The 18162-nt window shown below is 44.3% G+C and overlaps 8 protein-coding genes across 8 annotated transcripts; 5 read left to right on the plus strand and 3 right to left on the minus strand.

Moving 5' to 3' along the window:
• Nucleotides 1-269: 269 nt before the first annotated feature.
• On the plus strand, nucleotides 270-1547 carry FOIG_15512 (salicylate hydroxylase; the record flags this gene model as incomplete). The annotated part of the gene is made up of 2 exons (XM_031216876.1): nucleotides 270-758; nucleotides 813-1547. 2 exons carry the CDS (start codon nucleotides 270-272, stop codon nucleotides 1545-1547), a joined length of 1224 nt encoding a protein of 407 aa, XP_031053450.1.
• Nucleotides 1548-2087: 540 nt separating this feature from the next.
• FOIG_15513 (uncharacterized protein) lies at nucleotides 2088-3804 on the plus strand (the record flags this gene model as incomplete). The annotated part of the gene is made up of 4 exons (XM_031216877.1): nucleotides 2088-2268; nucleotides 2328-2623; nucleotides 2675-3036; nucleotides 3087-3804. The coding sequence occupies 4 exons, from the start codon at nucleotides 2088-2090 to the stop codon at nucleotides 3802-3804; spliced, it is 1557 nt and encodes a 518-aa protein (XP_031053451.1).
• A 963-nt stretch (nucleotides 3805-4767) lies between these two features.
• FOIG_15514 (uncharacterized protein) lies at nucleotides 4768-6105 on the minus strand (the record flags this gene model as incomplete). Its single annotated transcript, XM_031216878.1, has 4 exons — nucleotides 4768-5340; nucleotides 5395-5497; nucleotides 5555-5711; nucleotides 5763-6105. 4 exons carry the CDS (start codon nucleotides 6103-6105, stop codon nucleotides 4768-4770), a joined length of 1176 nt encoding a protein of 391 aa, XP_031053452.1.
• A 478-nt stretch (nucleotides 6106-6583) lies between these two features.
• On the minus strand, nucleotides 6584-7337 carry FOIG_15515 (uncharacterized protein; the record flags this gene model as incomplete). Its single annotated transcript, XM_031216879.1, has 3 exons — nucleotides 6584-6868; nucleotides 6919-7146; nucleotides 7200-7337. The coding sequence occupies 3 exons, from the start codon at nucleotides 7335-7337 to the stop codon at nucleotides 6584-6586; spliced, it is 651 nt and encodes a 216-aa protein (XP_031053453.1).
• Nucleotides 7338-7684: 347 nt separating this feature from the next.
• On the plus strand, nucleotides 7685-8842 carry FOIG_15516 (uncharacterized protein; the record flags this gene model as incomplete). The annotated part of the gene is made up of 2 exons (XM_031216880.1): nucleotides 7685-7846; nucleotides 7898-8842. The coding sequence occupies 2 exons, from the start codon at nucleotides 7685-7687 to the stop codon at nucleotides 8840-8842; spliced, it is 1107 nt and encodes a 368-aa protein (XP_031053454.1).
• A 1056-nt stretch (nucleotides 8843-9898) lies between these two features.
• Nucleotides 9899-11094, plus strand: FOIG_15517 (uncharacterized protein; the record flags this gene model as incomplete). The annotated part of the gene is made up of 3 exons (XM_031216881.1): nucleotides 9899-10144; nucleotides 10207-10288; nucleotides 10376-11094. 3 exons carry the CDS (start codon nucleotides 9899-9901, stop codon nucleotides 11092-11094), a joined length of 1047 nt encoding a protein of 348 aa, XP_031053455.1.
• Nucleotides 11095-11343: 249 nt separating this feature from the next.
• FOIG_15518 (uncharacterized protein) lies at nucleotides 11344-13005 on the minus strand (the record flags this gene model as incomplete). The annotated part of the gene is made up of 3 exons (XM_031216882.1): nucleotides 11344-12539; nucleotides 12613-12686; nucleotides 12743-13005. 3 exons carry the CDS (start codon nucleotides 13003-13005, stop codon nucleotides 11344-11346), a joined length of 1533 nt encoding a protein of 510 aa, XP_031053456.1.
• Nucleotides 13006-13958: 953 nt separating this feature from the next.
• FOIG_15519 (uncharacterized protein) lies at nucleotides 13959-15206 on the plus strand (the record flags this gene model as incomplete). The annotated part of the gene is made up of 1 exon (XM_031216883.1): nucleotides 13959-15206. The coding sequence occupies one exon, from the start codon at nucleotides 13959-13961 to the stop codon at nucleotides 15204-15206; it is 1248 nt and encodes a 415-aa protein (XP_031053457.1).
• Nucleotides 15207-18162: the final 2956 nt, after the last annotated feature.

Genomic DNA, 18162 nt, shown 5'->3' on the forward strand with positions numbered 1-18162 from the left:
TTGACTATACCAGAAAGGGCCATGCGGACCGCGCTGCTAGGTTTTGCTATGCGGAACGAAAGCTCGGGTCTCTTGACCCCCCGTGGGATGCTAGTCTTTATCGCCATGGAGTTGAGGCCTGGTAGTTGTTGGTGATTGCTCCAAGATTCGGCTGCCAGCGATTAGCTATAAATCACTATGCCGTACCCAGCTTGAATGATCAACCACTCGACATCGACACAATCAGTCAAGACTTGGAAACTCAATCAGCATCATTCATCTTCATCAAAATGCCTCTCAACATCGCCGTTCTCGGTTCTGGCCTCGGTGGCCTGGCCGCCGCCATCTCTCTGCGCCGCCAGGGCCATCAAGTCACTCTCTATGAGCGATACGACTTTACAGGTGAAGTCGGTTCCAACATTTCTTGCGCGTCAAATGGCACCCGCTTTCTCGAGAAGTGGGGAGTCGATATCCAGAGAGCCCGCCCTGTTATTCTCACCGACATGGTCTGGCACGATTGGGCCAAGGGAGACATCACAGCCCAGTATCCTTTTGGTGATTACAAGGGCAAGTTTGGCACCCATTACTATAGCTTCCATCGACCCGACATCCACGCTGAGCTGAAGCGAACTGCAACTACGAGCGAAGGCGAGGGCCCTCCTGCCAAGCTACTCTTGAACCACAAGGCCGTCGAGGTGGACGCGGAGAAGGGATGGGTTAAGTTTGAGAACGGTCTGGAGATCACTGCAGACTTGGTTGTTGCCGCGGACGGCATTCGTGTAAGTGAAAAATGCTCGCATCTTGAGAGATCACCAGCCTAAGAGTCCCAATAGTCAAACACCAGAGCCGAAATTGGTGTCGAGACCCATGCCACGCCTTCTTCTTCATGTTGCTACCGCTGCATCGTCCCTTACGAGAAGCTGGAGAAGCTGGGATCAACCGAATACGTCACCCGCAATGCAATTGAATACTGGGGAGGCATGGGCATTGAGAAGATCGTCATGTCACCAGCCGGGGGCGGCTCCATGATCTGCTGCTACTGCTTCTATCCAGCCTCACTCAACGACACTCGCGATGATGGGTGGAACGTGTCTGCCACTCCCGAGCAGCTAGTTGAGACATTCAAGACCATCGAACCCAACATGAAGAGACTCTTTGCCGAGGCCGAGGATATCAAGATGTGGCGGCTCTACGATCACAAGCCCTATGAATACTGGGTGAAGGGCAAGGTCGCACTTGCTGGCGATGCAGCTCATCCTATGATGCCAGATCAGAGCCAAGGAGCTGTGAGCGCCTTTGAGGATGCTGCAGCACTTGGCCTGCTATTTTCAGAGTCTAACCTTGCCAAGACGTCTGTAGAGCAGCTTCTTAAGAAGTATGAGGCTTTGCGTAAGCCAAGAGCTACTATGCTTCAGGCTGCTAGCTTAAGGGCTCGTCTAGATCTAACTGAGAGGATTGGGTGGAGTTCTGCCAATACCAAGCCTGGGAAGATAACTATTGAAGATGTGGCAGGGTATAAGATGGAAAATGATATTGCTTCTAAGTGGTGTAATCTTGCTATAAGTTAGATTCTTATAATATATATTATAAATATTTTATCTAAATAAGTTAAGTTCATTTCTTTGTATAAAGCATATATTCTATAATTAAAAACAGTTTAAAAAACATAAGAGAGGCCAGATTAGTTATCCGGAGGCGTTGGAGTAGAAAAGAAAATAGCCGCCTTTGCAAGAGAGTACAATTGTAACCCATGGCAGGTTACTTAGTATCTCCACGTTGCCAAGTCTGCTAGCTGCGGGGTCTCTTCATATTCTAGCCCTCGTACTAACTTTGCCCAGACCCTCTGTACCAAGTAGTCGTCTAAACGCCATGTACCCCAGATCTACCCCGTATTTGATTTTCTCCCCCATGTTGAAGCATACCGTCTCATGTACCAACATGGGGCAAGTTTTCCGGGGTAGAGGTCAATGCTTTCACTCGTGTGCTACTATGTTGGCCTGCCATACGAGGCATACGACCAGATACAAAAGGGGTTGAGAATCGCAAAGTTTCCTCAACATCATGCCTTATAGCTCAACCACTCTTGAACCATCTTGCAAGCCGCTATAATGTCTGGCACAAGCACAACATATAACTTTCTCATCATCTTTTTTGTTGCTCTGGGATCTTTCACCTACGGCTTCAACTCGGCTATCAGTGGCTCTGTCATCGGCCTTTCGTCGTTCCTCGACTACTTCAATCTGACTACAAGCGGACCAGGGGCTTCTAAGAGCAACCAGATCATTGGCGGTACGTCTACTATATATAATACGATAATGTGCAATGCTCTAACAATGTTGACATTCCAGCCAACAATGCTCTCTTCGCAAGTGGCGGTGTCGTCGGATGCATGATCGTCCCTTGGTTGTTGGATCGTTGCGGTCGACGTCTTGCCATCCAAACCACCTGCATCATCTGCATCATCTCCGCAGTCATACAAGCCGCTTCAGTCCATACCGCCATGTTGCTCATCGGTCGCTGTATCAACGGAATCGGGGTTGGCATGATCGATGTGGCTGTACCAATTTACCAGTCCGAGATTTCCCCAGCAGATGTCAGAGGTCGAATGGTCGGCTCTCATGGATTTCTAGTGGTCTGCGGCTATGTAAGTTGCATCCTAAGACTTTATAAGGTCCGTCGGTTAACCTTCTCCTAGGCCATGGCTGGATGGGCTGGCTACGGCTGCTTCTTCATTACCAATCAGGCTCTTCAGTGGCGTCTTTGCCTGGCGTTCCAGGTCATCGCTCCTCTCCTGCTTGCAATCGGATCCCCCTGGATGCCTGAATCCCCTCGATGGCTGTGCAAAGTTGACAGAGCTACTGATGCCCTGAAAGTACTTGAGAAACTGCACCCTAGCACAGAAAGGCACCCAGAGGGCCACTCTTTCGCTGAGCATGAGCTCCACCAGATTCACAACCAGCTCGAGATTGAAAAGCGAGAAAACGCTGCGACAGGATGGAGGGAGGCTTTCTCAAGGCCTTCGTATCGCAAGAGACTTTTGTATGGATTTTTCGTTCAGTAAGTGCTCCTTACCCATTTGAGTGATTCTAATACTAACCTTTATCAAGATGCGTTGCGCAGTCGACTGGTGTTCTTGTTGTCAACAACTACCAAGTTCTTCTTTATGATGGTCTTGGCCTCCGAGGCTCAATCGCCCTTATGCTCTATGCCTGCTATAACTCTCTCGCTGCTTTTATGAACTGGGTCAACAGTTTGATCCTGGACCGCTTCGGAAGAATCCGTATTATGGTTATAGGCCTCATCGGCTGCTCCCTATCTCTATGTGGCTTCACTGCCATGGTTGCTGAGTTTGTGGGCACATCTAACAAAGTAGGCAATGGATTTGGCGTCTTCTTTCTCTACCTCTTTGTTTTCTTCTACGGCGGCACCATGGATGCTTCTTCCTATGTCTATTGCGCTGAGATCTTCCCAACCTCAATCAGAGCCCAAGGCGTTGGTTTCAGCGTGGCTGGTCTATTCATGATGACCCTGATCTACACTCAGACTGCTCCTACTGCATTCGAGAACGTAGGTTGGAAGTATTATCTGGTTTTTATCATCATTCCCTGGATTGGTGTATTCGTTATGCAGAAATACTTTCCGGAGACTGCGGGGCTCTCTCTTGAAGACATCGCCGTCTTGTTTGGTGATGAAGCGGCTGTCAATGAGAATGGCCCTAGCGAAAAGTCAGCTCAAGCCTCTGTTGTACAAGAGGAGAATTGCCGTGGTGGTGAAGTGGCCAACAACGAGAAAGGCTTCGGCTCCCATCAAGTTGAAGGAGCCTGAGGCTCCGGTACACCAAAGCCAACTATAATGTTATAAGTTATTGATTGGGAGAAAGGGGCTTTTATTATACGGATGCAAGATATGCAAGTTGGCCGAGAATCGGGCTAGTAGTCGGGCCAGAGGATTGTATCATACAGATGTCCACAGTCGTGGCAAGAACTATATCGTTGCATCTAAGTACCACATACACAATTGCCATTATCAACATGATTTTCTTAAAGCTCCTCTGTTCAAAGATGGATTATCAAAGCGAAGCGTCTATGATGCGAATTAGAGTATCATAGGTATAGATCTTGATGTACGTTTAGTTCTATAGCAACATATCTTTTCTAAATACTTTAAGAGGGCCTATCTCCTCAATATTCAGAGAACAGGATAGAGGTTAACGCTGCTGTAGACTTGAACCAAGCTAATACTATAGCTCGGAAAGACTCCACGCCATGCAATCTCTACTACATTTGGCTCAGTAGAGATAGTAAGGGCTACTTGGTTGTGTGAAACTTTCATGCTTCCCACTGTTCTTGGCACATCAGACTTCAAGGGCACTGTTCATCAATCGACTGCTCACGACAGCTTTTGCGACTTTGTGCTATTTGCAGTTGATACTTGTGACTGAGAGCTTATATCACCGCAGAGAACCTAGTGACTTTGTTTGTAACAAGATGTCCATTGTCAGTGCCTCATCTTCCGGTTTCGACACTGCTTATGACTGCGCCCGCCGAGTTATCGATGTTACTCTTCTTCAGCGATCTCCCACCTACATCATAACTTTAATTCACTCTGTCCCTCGTGTCATTGGCAGCTACGACCTCGACGCTGAGAAAGGCGGTTCCAGCCTAGAGGAGAATGACCGTCTGTTCTTTGACTGCTACCGGCCCCAGTGAGGAACTCTCTAGCCACAAAGTTATGATTAGTAAATAGGAACGACTATCTTGTAGTATTAAGTTTACACTATAGCCTCACCTAAATGTCAACAAAGCCAATCTCTCTTCCTTTCCATATTATTCGCCTGCCATTTCTCCATTGTCCAATAACAAAAGGCTCTCGGCCAGGCTTCCCTCCCTTAGGCAGATCATTAAGGAAGCCCCATTGACAGTAGTCCTTAAGCCCTCTTGCTTGCCAGTCATTGATATCTTTGGTTGTGTCGTCATTAAAAAGAGGCAAGACTTGAAACAATACCTCGTCGTGCGCCAGACAGATAAAGACGTTAGGTTGGGCGTCTAAATCCTGGAGTTTGTAAATACTCTTCTGCGCAAGATCCGGGAAGGTATAGGCACTTCCCGGGGCACGCGACACGTCGTAGAATGGTGTAGTCCGTGCCTGTTCACCTTTAGCCTTTGGGTGGTGTTGCGTAAAGACTGAGCAGGGGCAAGGAGTTGGATAGTACTCGTCCAGTACCCCTGAAGAGATTTCTTGTGGTAGTGGCAGGTATCTGGTGGGACGTAATGCGCCAGCGTAATGGCAGCAATCGCCCCCCATAAACACAAATGTGTCCGGAGTGGTACGTGCCAGGCCACAGATATGACCTATGGCGTGCTAAGCAGAGACGTCAGTATTTCTTTCAACAAGGATCATCTTAGTGCGACTTACACCTGGGACATCGAGAAGGTAGAATGAACCATCACCAAAATAGTCATGGGCTGGAAAGCCAGCAACATGGATATCGAAATCTGGCTCATGAATATAATGGCCTCTGTGTAAAGACGTCAGTATATTGGGGCATGTCGCTCATTATTGGGCGTAAATTTACTCAAGGTCTGACGCCAGCACAGGACTCTTGGGGTTCTGTGGCCATCCCGGTACAAAGCTTTCCGTAAAACCGGGGCCAACAACAATATCTGTTTTGGCTGGAAACTTTGAGCCGTCGCCGATATGATCCCAGTGCCAATGACTCCAGACAATAGCCTCTGTTCATTATCAGCAGGGCCACCTGAAAAGCGAAGAGAGATTGGATGTACTCAGATCATCTAGATTATATCCTTGCTCGACAAGAATCTCATCCACCCCAGACTCAACCTCAAGGCTGGGGACGTGAGCACCAATCATCTCTGATGTTTGCGGGGACGAGTTCCAAAAGTCTTTTCGGGCACCGCAGTCAAATAGTACAAACTCGCCGTCGTGTTCCAATAAGAAGCATAGCGTCCTAAAATCTAACCTGTCGTGGTTCTTTATCTGAGGCTGCACGAATGCTCTGGAGTCGCAGGCCATCCGCGTTGTAGTGTCGATAGCCTTGACGCGAATCGTCTTAGAGGACTTTGGCAGTTCCAAAGCTGGAGCCTTGCGTGGTTCAATGACATCCATAATAAGCATGTACGTTTCTATGTTGATCGCAAACCTAGAACGAAAGGTATGGAGGTTGCGGGTTAATATTTATACTCTTGCATTCTTCCCCGCTCTAAACCTAAGTCTGGGGTATTACCCCAGTTAGAATGCGGTTAGATCCCCAATCCCCGATCTCAAGGTTTCGGATAATGGAGTGGAAAACCCCTTTGTTGTTCTACAATTTCTGGACTAGGCCCTGGCTTCTAGAAGTTTCTGTTCTTAGTTGTCAATGGGGTTTGGGAGGCTTATATTTGAAACCGGGGGACTGACGTGCGATTTATACGCAGGATGGGGTTACATGGAAATGTAAACGCACCGACTACTCCGTTTCTGCAACAAAGCCGACAGAAACCTCAAACCTCGATGGCATTTATCATTATAGACAAAATTCTAGACAGTGCCTAGCTTATTAGAGGGCTCTGTAAACTGGTATTATATAACACTTAAAGCGTTTCTCTTATTGTATAATCTTGAGATCCTGAACCCTCTTCCCCTCATGGTAGTCTTTTGTGCTCAATGGCGTCATAAGAGCACCAGCTGTCCTGGTATAGAACACACCATTATTCGGACGCACGTAATACACAACCCAATCGCCCTTAGGTTTGTCGAATGACCCCGACAGTTCCGAAAGGTCAATTGACGACCCAGTTGGTTCTGGCGTCATTCCTTCAGTAAAGACAGACAAAGCAGTTCCGAAAGCAACAAGAGCTTTCTCAGGGTTAGACTTATTTATAACGATGCTCTATTACGCGTGTTAGCCTCGTTTCAGACGTTGAAGTTCATAACACATACCAAAGTCGACCAATAACTCGGCACATGCTGGTCGGGCGAGAAAACTCGAAGCTCATCTGTTCCCGGAGCGAGGAACTCGTGCATCTCGCCAAGGTACTTCTCCCAAGGTAGCTCGGCTACATGGCTGAGATTGTTGAAAACACAATGCGAAAATCGGTGTAGTGTTTGCATCACGACGACCGCCAGTGGATTGGCGTCATTGTTCTTTTGGGCTTGGTAGTCGTGGGGCTATAGAATTTTAACTGTTAGGCTTGTCTTGTGATATTTAGCCTCTTACATACAATATCATCAAGAGGTAAGTCTCGCACAAATGGCGGAAGTCCATGAACCAAGAGCCCCGTCTCACCACGCGCTACTGCTTCCCTAACACGAGGGAGGCCAGTGAAATCCTCCAGAGATTGATAACTTAGTGAAAGCATGGTGAGCACATTTATTTTCTCGTGTTGTTCATTCGAGAGGTTGATTTCGTGCGAATCCCGGTTGACTGAAATGTTGCTCAAGTACTGTGAGCTCTTTGTTCTTTTTTACCCTTTTCTTTTAGCCTCCACCTGTCTACCCGCATACCAGACCAAGGCTGGGGAAGATATTCTGCCCGCTGACAAATAAAACAGTGGAGCTGGTGGGAATTTGGAGAGTTTATTCTACACCTAGTAATCAGCAACTGATTAATCCGGCCAGTATTTGTGTCGCTGTGCAGAAGTGAAATTCGACGCATTTTCAACTTTCATCGAGTCGACCACGGTTGTCGTTGCGCTACTGTATCATCATGTCTGGCCAGTTCCGGCATCTACTGCAGCCCCTGCAGATGGGCGATCTGCAGCTCAAAAACCGGGTCGTTATGGCGTCTCTGACACGAAACAGAGATAGTGTTCCCCGGGAAAACTTGCATGTTCCGTACTATGCCGAGAGAGCCGGTACCGGCCTTATCGTAAGTCGCCAATATCCACGTTAGCGTGACAATTGCTGATATCTTGCCTAGCTCTCTGAGGCAGCACTGATCTGCCCGCAAGGTGTTGAATGGACCTTCATGCCAGGCATCTATTCCCAAGAACACGTTGAAGGCTGGAAGAAGGTGACAGAAGCCGTGCATGCCAAGGGGGGACTCATCTTCTGCCAACTCCATCACGTAGGCCGAGTAGCACACCCCGAGACCCGAGTCCAACGGGAGTTTGGCCAGCCTGTGCCAGGCCCATCGGCAGTTGCTGCCAGAGGTGGCAAGTTTCGCAATGTGCCAGGAGCTCCCGGCTACGTTGTGCCTACTGAGATTCCAGACCCAAGAGCTATTATAGAGCTATATAGTAATGCCTCACGGCTAGCTAAGGAGGCCGGCTTCGACGGTGTTGAAATCCACAACGCCAACGGTTACTTACCCATGCAATTTCTAGAATCACACAGCAACCGTCGTACAGATGAGTGGGGAGGCTCTCTGGAGAACAGAATGCGCTTCTCCCTTGCTTGTCTGGCCAAGATGAACGAGCACTTCCCTTATAACAGAATCGGCGTCAAGATTGCTCCCTGCGGTGGCTACAACGACATGGGTGAGCTGGACGCACAAGGAAACCCCTCGCCTGAGATCGCCTTCGAAACCTACGCTGGGTTCTGCACCGAGCTCAACAAGCTTGGTCTCGCCTATGTTCAAGTCATGCGATGGTGGGAGTCTTACGACTTGATGATTGATGGCAAGCCACGAGGCGTTCAGTGGGACCCCATTGCAGCGTTAAGGCCAATTTTGTCCAAAACCTTGCTATTTGGTAACACAGGCTTTACGCCAGAGGAGGCTGATGAGTGGATTGGAAAGGGGTACATCGACGCTGCAGTCATTGGCAGACCGCTCCTCTACAACCCCGATTATGTCGACAAGATCCAGAGTGGACAGGCAGATGCGCTATACAAGGAACAACCAGGGGATGAGTACTGGTGGTAGTAAGTCCTGATAACCTATATCCCACTTAAGTGACTATCTTACTTACCTGGTTGACAGCAAATGGAGAAATAACGACAAGAGGGATGGGTATCTGAACTGGGCACAGCGGACAATCATCCCGACAAATTTGGCAAAAACGGATAGATTGAGTTTGGTTCATGACTGATACGGAGCATGGTCAGATACATTTAGGAGATTGGATCGAGTACAGGAAGCCTATAGTGTAGACAAGTAATCCGAACCATTAGCAGCTTCAATTCACTCTGATCCCCGTTTATACACGCAGCAGCAGCGGTTGCTGTCAATCCAAACTGCACCTGCTCAACCCAGGTCAAGCTCGGTCAGTGAATTCAGTATCTTGATAGAAATTCGTGATCAAAGTTTTAAGCCGGCAATGTCGCAAAGAGACAATGTGATGTATACAGTGATACGCGTAGCCTTAGACCTGGGATGAGGATGACGGGGCCAATAGATTAATTGTTTGTTCAGCAACTCTTGAAGAAGGACAAGCGAACATTGGGCAAGTTATAAAAAGAAGAAGCGTCTGTAATTTGAACTGAGGAGAGGGATTCACTGCTTCAGTGCACTCATGATGTAAGGCCAAAATGCTGGGCTTACGGCTTGATTGTTAGACAAAGACTGACTGGTTGCACGTCAAGTGCTGATACAGAGTTCTCTCATCTGCATGAAAAGAATCATGTTCCGTAGTTGATAAGAAACTTGACTATCTTTTTTGGCGTAATCGCTGATCTGTCAATTGCTCAACCTGATAGATAATCCGGTGCTCATTGTCATACACATGAGGGGAATATTACCTACCCCACAAAGATGAAGACGGGAACTAACCGGGCTTGTGAATCCGCTAATATTTGCCACCTCCACAGCTAGTTCTTGGCAATAATTACTCCCCGGGTTGGAGATAAAAACATTCACGGTCGTATGTGGCAATAAAAGAAGCCTGAAATCTCCACAGCTGTGTTAGCGTGGATAAACATCCTTACCTGCGTCACCCCCAGCTCGTTCTCCACCCATACATACTCTGATAGAATAGACACAATGCGCGCAGTGGTCTTCAAAGGCGTTGGGCAGGTGGCTGTTGAGGATCGTCCTAAGCCCGAGATCCTTCATCCGACCGATGTCATACTCAAGGTCAAAGTCTCTGCCTTGTGCGGCAGCGACCTGCACTGGTATCGAGGCCATCAGACAATTCCGACTGGGTTTATTCCTGGCCATGAATTCATTGGCGTCGTTGAGCAGAAGGGCAGCCAAGTCCGCACTGTTGATACCGGCGATGTTGTAGTGGTAGGTCATCAACCTCATATAGGGTGAGCCTCTCGTGAACTCGGCTAACATGGCAACGTCAGGCTACCTTCTCTACGCAATGCGGAAAGTGCTTTTACTGTCTCAAGAAACAGACTAGCCGCTGTTCTAACAGCTTCTTGTTTGGTAAGTCTGATCATTTCCACCTGATAGCAGCGGATTTGTCCATGTTTGATCGCTCAGCTTACTAACTTGGGCTCTCTCAACCGGTAGGTAATAGTGCTGGCACTACCAGTATAGACGGCGGACAGGCCGAGTTTGTCAGGGTTCCCCAGGCCGACTCAACCTTGATCAAGGCTCCTCCCCAGATTCCAGAGCATCTTCTGGTTCTCATGGGCGATATCTTCCCAACAGGTTACTTTTGCGCTACCCGCTTTCTCAAGCAACTGAGCAAGGAGGAAGCCAAAAGCAGTGTCGTAGCTGTGGTGGGTTGCGGTCCTGTTGGTATTTGCGCCATCGCCACCGCTTTGACCATGTCTGATACGGTTTACGCTCTTGATCTCGTCCCAGAACGCCTCGCCGAGGCAGAGAAACTCGGCGCCAAGCCCCTTCTCATAACTGACGACCCTGTGGCTGTGGTCAAGAAGGCTACTGAGGGTAGGGGTGTAGATATCGCCCTGGAGGTTGTCGGTACGACCGACTCCCTCCAGCTGTGCCTGGACATGGTCCGGCCGTTCGGTCAAATTAGCAGTGTTGGTCTGCAAACGCAGACACTGTCTCTGGATGGTCCCACCTTGTACGGAAAGAATGTCACAATATCTTGGGGTAGATGTCCAGTTCGGGGAATCTTTGAGGATGCTCTATCCTGCTTGGCTGAGGTACAGGACAAGGTTTCATTTCTTTGCGCTTATACTGTTAGCCTCGAGGACGCTGCGCAGGCCTATGAGACATTCAGCCAGAGAAAAGTCCACAAGGTGTTGTTGAAACCTTAATGTGTCATCACAAAGATGTTCAGAATAGACAAAATGCAAGCTCTCATCTATTCTTCACTGGGGTCTGTGATATCTGTCCGGTGTTGAACAATGGCTCCGAATCTGTTTCTTGGTTTATCCTTTGACTGTTAAGAAGTATCCTTGATGCAAGTGAACGCGGATTACATTGACAAGACTAATTTTACATTCTCAAAATTACATGTCCCAATTTTTCCTCATTCTCAAACTCTTAGCTCTTGCTCCATTTTCTCAGGCCATATTTTCATGAGAGTTCCTAGAGTCCTTCTTACCACTAGCTCTATCCTCCTCTATTATAATACCTTCGCTGTCAAGGGTAGGACCGTGGAATGTATGTCGCTTCCATCCGAACCAAAGAATGCAAATAAAAACGAAAGCAGCCACCAACACAGCGGCAAGATAGTTCATTGAGTCGGCTTCGACAGGGAGCGATAGTGGGAAACAGAACAGGACGACGTATAGGATCGCATACAACGTAGAGAATGCATTGCAAAAAGTCCCCCCGATCCGTCCCAAGTCAAAGTACCGCGAAGGTAGAATATTCCGGCCACGGATCAGTAGAATGGCCTGCGGAATGGCGCAGGTGATATTTGTAGACATTATGGCCAGACCGACGATGCTGTTATACGCGGTAGTAGAGGCAACGTACAGAAGACCGAAGATGATGAGGAAAGCACCAGCCAAGAGCGTGGCGTTGACAGGCGCCTGGAGGGTGCGATGAATCTTGGCAAAGGTGCGCGAGTACGGGAGACCTCCGTCACGAGAAAAGGCCCAGATGAGACGACCTGACGTGACGAAACAACTGACCATGGCGCCATAGTAGATGAAGCAGATCCAAACGGTGAAGAACGTGGCTGCCGCCTTGGAGTTGATAGCCTGAAGGAAGACTTCAAAGATTGGGAGTGCTGATGAGGCAACCTTGTCCAAATCGTTTGTGCTGAACAGCATGGCGATAGTCCATGGAATGCTCGTAACGGTTCCGATCACCATTATCATCACTATGACCCGCGGAACGGTGCGTTCTGGATTCGGTAGCTCTTCTGCAATGTGTGTTGCGCCATCCAATCCAAGAAATCCATACATAGCTTGGCCAGTTGCCAGAAGAAAGGCCAATCCATCTGGCCAGCCTGTGACATTCACCCAATCGGCGAATACCAGCTTGGGAGGTTGTTTGTGCTCGCTTGTCGCAAGGATAGTGATGAAGGCGACGGCAAGGCCGAGAAGGGATGAGAATAGAAATATCTTCTCAGCCGCAGGAATGAAACGAGCGAGAAAAACGATAATAAGGCAAGAGATTACGGTGATGAGAACGTATATCAGCCAGACCTGCCATGCCTTCCAGACAAAGGAAGGGTGATAGAATGACGCAATCATGAGACATGTCTGAGAGCAGAATATAGTGGTGCTGGCTGTTGTGAAGAGCCAACCTATGCAATGTTAGTCTTGAGACACCGGCAACGCATGCATGCATCAAACTAAGAGCCGTTGAAGGTTACCTACCTAAGATGCTTATCCAGCCCACCGCGAAGGCAATAGGGTTGCGATATCGTTCATTGGAGACCATGGCAGCATAACTATTCTCCACGGTCAGTCGGCTGCTCTCAAAGGGCAACGCAAGATATGGTCTCACTGGTACTGGCCACCAGACGAAGGAAAGGCAGACGACAGCTCCGCCAAGCCAAGGGCGATGATAGTACACGCGACGCAAGCGAGGACAAGAGCAAAGACGACAGCTGGACCGCCTCCAGCCAACAGCGGCGGGACAAACGTCGCTGAGTAGCCAATCCAGGTGTTTGTGATGGAAAACGCCATGGCCACCGCCGACAGAGTGGAAAAGATCTGCGGGATGTGTGTTGTCGTTGCCGTGTCCATGGTTTGGAGATGATTATCCATGTTGAGGATGAATACCGCTGTGACTTGGCTTATTGCATATGTTGCTCCGAATGATAAGTCGAAGTAGGATATGAAGCTCGGAGAGTAGCTCTAAATACTTGGTTTGGTTTTGGGGCTATTATTCAACTTCTATCAGTCGAAGAATGACATGACAGCTTATCTGTAGCCGTGGGTTCCGTAGTGTATACTCCCTGTGCTTTTAAAAGCCCCAAGACTAGTGAACCCCTCACCCCAACCATGGTTAGTTCTTAGCGGGAAACGCCGAGCTGGCTTGCACTTTCTACCAAGCCAGGCATTCTAGACCCTGCCTGTCTCCAAATGACTTGGATGGTGATAGATAAATAAGATGAGCAGCAGGGAAAAGTGTCTTTTAAGGTTGCAGTGATATTCTTTTTTTCCTCCTTTTTTTAGACCCTTAAGAGATTTATAATAAAACCAGGTCGATTAAGTCTTATAAGTGTCTTAAATAACATGGAGTAAAACTGTGCTGATGTATAGCCCCCTCTTTCTTCATTGGTGTATTTCTTTTCAAAACAAAGAAATCATCTTATCTCCGCTAACGTATGTAACAGGCACGTGCACTAGATAGATAAGAGCGTGCACCAGATAAGCTTCGTGGAGAAGAGAGATAGATAAGCGTAAGAAAATCGGTCTGGATTGTCGGAACGTCGCTGTTTCTTTTTTTACTCCACTAACTGAAGTTCCCCCGCAATCTTGGGCTTGGCAGGCATAAGCGACTCTTGGCACTAGACCTCATTTCATGAGAATGATGTGGCTTATCATTGATAGCTGGGTGTTCGCAGTCTCACCCCCTGGTGATTATGACAGCCTTTCTCCAGTCCATATCTGATATTCACCTCCACTGGCTGATATCATAAATATCGTGGTCTGTTCCGGTAAGTGTTTGGCCATTCACCAACAACCAAAGTCGAAACAGATCCAACGAGTTCATCATGCGGGCTGTGCAAGTATTGTCTCTTCTTTCTATGGCTTCTTCGGCCTTGTCTGCTGAGGAACCAACCGTCAATCCTTACGTCAACCAAGCCCATATCGGAACTTTCAATATCTCTAGCCTCAATAGCAGTGATCCCCGCAACTCTGCGTTCCTCACTCGTCAGGAGGGAGAGTTGTTGCCAAATCGCACTACTCAGGTTCGCCATGGCTCCAAGCTGCGACAACTGGCCAAGGGCAAGGGGAAGGAGATCGAATTCACCACAAAGGCCAACGGTTCTCTCCATAGCGTGGACTCCTTCATGTACCACTTCGGTATCTCTGGTGTCATGATCGTCAAAGACGGTGCTGTCAGGCTGGAGAGATACCAGTATGGAAATGCTCCATCTTTCAAGAACGTGGTCCAGTCGGTCACCAAGTCTTTCGTAAGCACAGCTCTGGCAGTGGCCATTCGCAAGGGTATCGTCCGTCTGGACGACAAGGCATCCAAGTACATCCCAGAGCTTGCAAGAGCTCCCTATGGGGCCGTGTCTCTCAGAGATCTTTCCGACATGACAGCAGGTGTTGCCGAGCCAAGCGGGCCGAGTGCTCCAGATCTCTTCGCCGACGTCTACTGGCGAACTGATCCACACGCTGTCACTGACTACCTGAAAAACTACACCAAGGTCGCTGAGCCTGGCAAGGTGTTCCAATATTACGACACGAACTACTACGTCATTACGCTGGCCCTGCAGCGCGCCATCGGGGAGCCCGTCCAAGACTGGATTGCCAAATACATCTGGGACCCAGCAGGCATGAATTATGATGGCTATATGCGAACAACAGCCGCACACCAAGTCGATGGCCATGGAGGCTTTGCCATGACTCTGCAGGATATGGCCCGCTTCGGCCTTTTCGTTCTGGACAATTTCAATGATCGAGGGGGTCCCGCCGTTCCAAACGGCTGGTTCGACGCTATCGGTGCCGCTAATACAAGCAAGGGCGTCCGTGCTCCGGGTGCCATCGCCGTCGTCCCAGCCTCGGGGTATCAGACTGGCTGGTGGACGATGCCGCGCGGAGGCAAGGAGTACCAGCTCGGCGATGATTGTGGCTTCGCGGCGCTTGGAACGTATGATCAGGCCATCTATGTCATACCCAAGATGAACATGACCGTCGCCCTGCAATCTAGCTTCCCGGTGCATTATCCTGATCTTTTCCTTTATGGACAGAAGTTTGTTACTGCGGCAAGTTTGGCTCTTAAGAAGAAGTAGGTAATATAACGTGGTTAATAAGCAAGTAACCTAGTTAAGCAAGTAACCCAAAAATCCCTCACCTTATATTTAAACCATCTAATTAATTAATTTTTAACCACCTAGTATATTATAGTCTTTAAATAAAGCTAGAATCCTCCTTACCCTTTAGGCCCTTTAAAATAATCTAAAACTAAGTATATAATAGGCAGTAACTATATATAAGATATATTACTATATATAATAATACTACTATAATAGTATATAAGTATAATATAATTTTATCCTAAATTCTTAGAAACTATTTAATTTAAAGGAATAAATTATAATTTAACTTATTCTTAACCTAGATTTATAAGGATTCTCTTTATAATTATATTTTATAAAAGAAATAGCTAATTCCCTGCTTATAGATTATAATAAGCTACCTATTAGTAAGTACTAGGCTTATAACTTTATTAAATAATAATTAAAGCTAAAGATATATATTTTTTAGAGATATAATTACTAGAGAGCTAAATATAAAGATTTAACTATTATTTATAGCTAGTTTAAGCTTAACGTGGTTAATAAGTATATGCTGCAGATAAGTATATACTGCACTTTCCTTAACCTTTTTAACCTATAGCTTAAAAGCTTAAGCTATAGTTTAAAAAGGCTAGCTTTTACTTACTAAATTCCTCTCTAAATAACTTAAAAACTACCTAATAAGTCCTTATATTATAACCGCCTTTACTATATATACTATAATATTAATTATCTAATTACTTTAACCTTCCTTAATTACTATTTCTTAATAATTTAGCTACTACCTATATATTAATATCTATCTAATTAATTACTTATAATACTTCTTATATAGTTATAATCCCTCCTTTCTATAGTTTAGTCCTTTTTACCTTATAGTGCTAACTTAGTATCTTATTTATATCTTAAAGATTTTAGACCTTAGCTCTTAATAGTATATTCTTATATATTATAGCTATTACTCCTTTTATAAGAGACTTTAAGGCTCCTAATATTAACTCTAGGAAGCTATTATAATAGTATCTAATTTAATTATTAAGGTATTTAGATTAAGATTAGGTCTTAATAACTATCTTTAGGGTCTTTAAAGCCTATAGTATTAATAGTTAAGTAGCCTTCTTAGGAGGTATTAGGGTCTATAGCTATATATTAAGCTTTAAGATTATAATTTCTAGGTTAAGAAAAATAAGCCTAGCTCCTTTAAAACCCTCCTAGATATTACTTTCTATAAAAGTAACTTTAAATATAATATAAAAGGTAAAAAAAAACTTAATCTTAAAAATATAAGTTATAAAATATCTAATTAAATACTTTATTTCTTAACTATAAGCCTTTTTTAGTACTATAAAGCACCTAATATTAAGAGGCTAAAATAAATAAGATATATAAGTAGGTATATAAAGTATAATAATCTTATTCTCCTTATAATATCTCTTAAAATCAGCTAAGTAGTAGCTTTTATAACTATTAAGGATTAAAAAATAATACTAAGTATTTAATTATTTAATTATAAATTAATTAAAGTGCTTTAATTACTTAAGACCTAGCTTATTATTTATTTACCTATTTTAGCTTATTATAATAACCTAATCTAATAGAAAGATATATTCTTAGTATTAATTTATAGGGTAATATTAGCCTATATTAATAATAAATAATATAATTAATTAACCTTTTATATTAATCGCCTAGATTATAGTAATTTATTCCTGGTTTCTAGGCTATATTAATTTTAGCCTTTCTTATATTTCTAAACCTATAATAGCCATTCTGGCCATAATAAGGCCTATTATAAAGCTAGTCTTATTAAAGTTCTAGATATTATCTAATTAAATACTATACTTTATAATTATATTCTATATAAGCTAAAACTAGCTGTAAATAATAATTAAATCTTTATATTTAACTCTCTAATAGTTATATTCTTAAAATAAATATATTTTTAGCTTTAATTATTATATTATAAAGTTATAAGCTTAGCGCTTATTAATAGGTAATATATTATAATCTATAAGCAGAGAATTAGCTATTTCTTCTATAAAATATAATTATAAGGGAAATCCTTATAAATTTAGATTAAAGATAAATTAGATTATTATTTATTCCTCTAAATTAGATAATTTCTATAATTTAAGGATAAAATCACTTTATAATTAAATGCCTTACTATTAGTAATATAGGCAGTGCTTATTAATCTTATATATCTTAGTAGCATATTAGGTATTTAATTTTAGGTTATTTTAAAAGGCCTAAAGGGTAAGAAGGGTTTTAGCTTTATCTAAAGGTTTTAATATATTTAGTAGTTATAAACTAATTAATTAAATAAAAAGTTAAATATAAAAGGGAAAAATATAATATATACTTATCTATGGCGTATACTTATTAACTATATTATATAAAATATAATTATAAAGTATAATATTTAATTAGATAATATTTAAAACTTTAATAAAACTGACTTTATAATAGGCCTTATAATGGCTAGAATTGTAATTATAGGCTTAAAAAGGCAAAAAAGATTAAAATTAATATAGCTTAGAAATTAGAAATAAATTATAATAATTTAAGTAATTAATATAAAAGGCTAAGTAATTATACTATTTATTATTAGTTTAAGCTAATATTACCTTACTAATTAATACTAAGAAAATAACCTCTTATCTAATTAAATTATTATAATAAGTTAAAATAAGTAAATAAATAATAAGCTAGGTCTTAAGTAGCTAAAGTACTTTAATTAATTTATAACTAATAAATTAATTAATTCTTATTAACGTGGTTGATAGGCATGCTGACCGGACAAGTATGCTGACCAGAAATCTCAACCATTTGGCTTTATATTGGTATAAAACCACCACAAACTAGCTAATTAATTAAAACTATTCGCTATACTCTTCCCCAGATATCTCAATAACTACCTGACAGGTCCTTGCATTATGTCCGGCCTTGC

The sequence above is a fragment of the Fusarium odoratissimum genome (genome assembly GCF_000260195.1).
Source record: "Fusarium odoratissimum NRRL 54006 unplaced genomic scaffold supercont1.53, whole genome shotgun sequence".
Taxonomy (NCBI): domain Eukaryota; kingdom Fungi; phylum Ascomycota; class Sordariomycetes; order Hypocreales; family Nectriaceae; genus Fusarium; species Fusarium odoratissimum.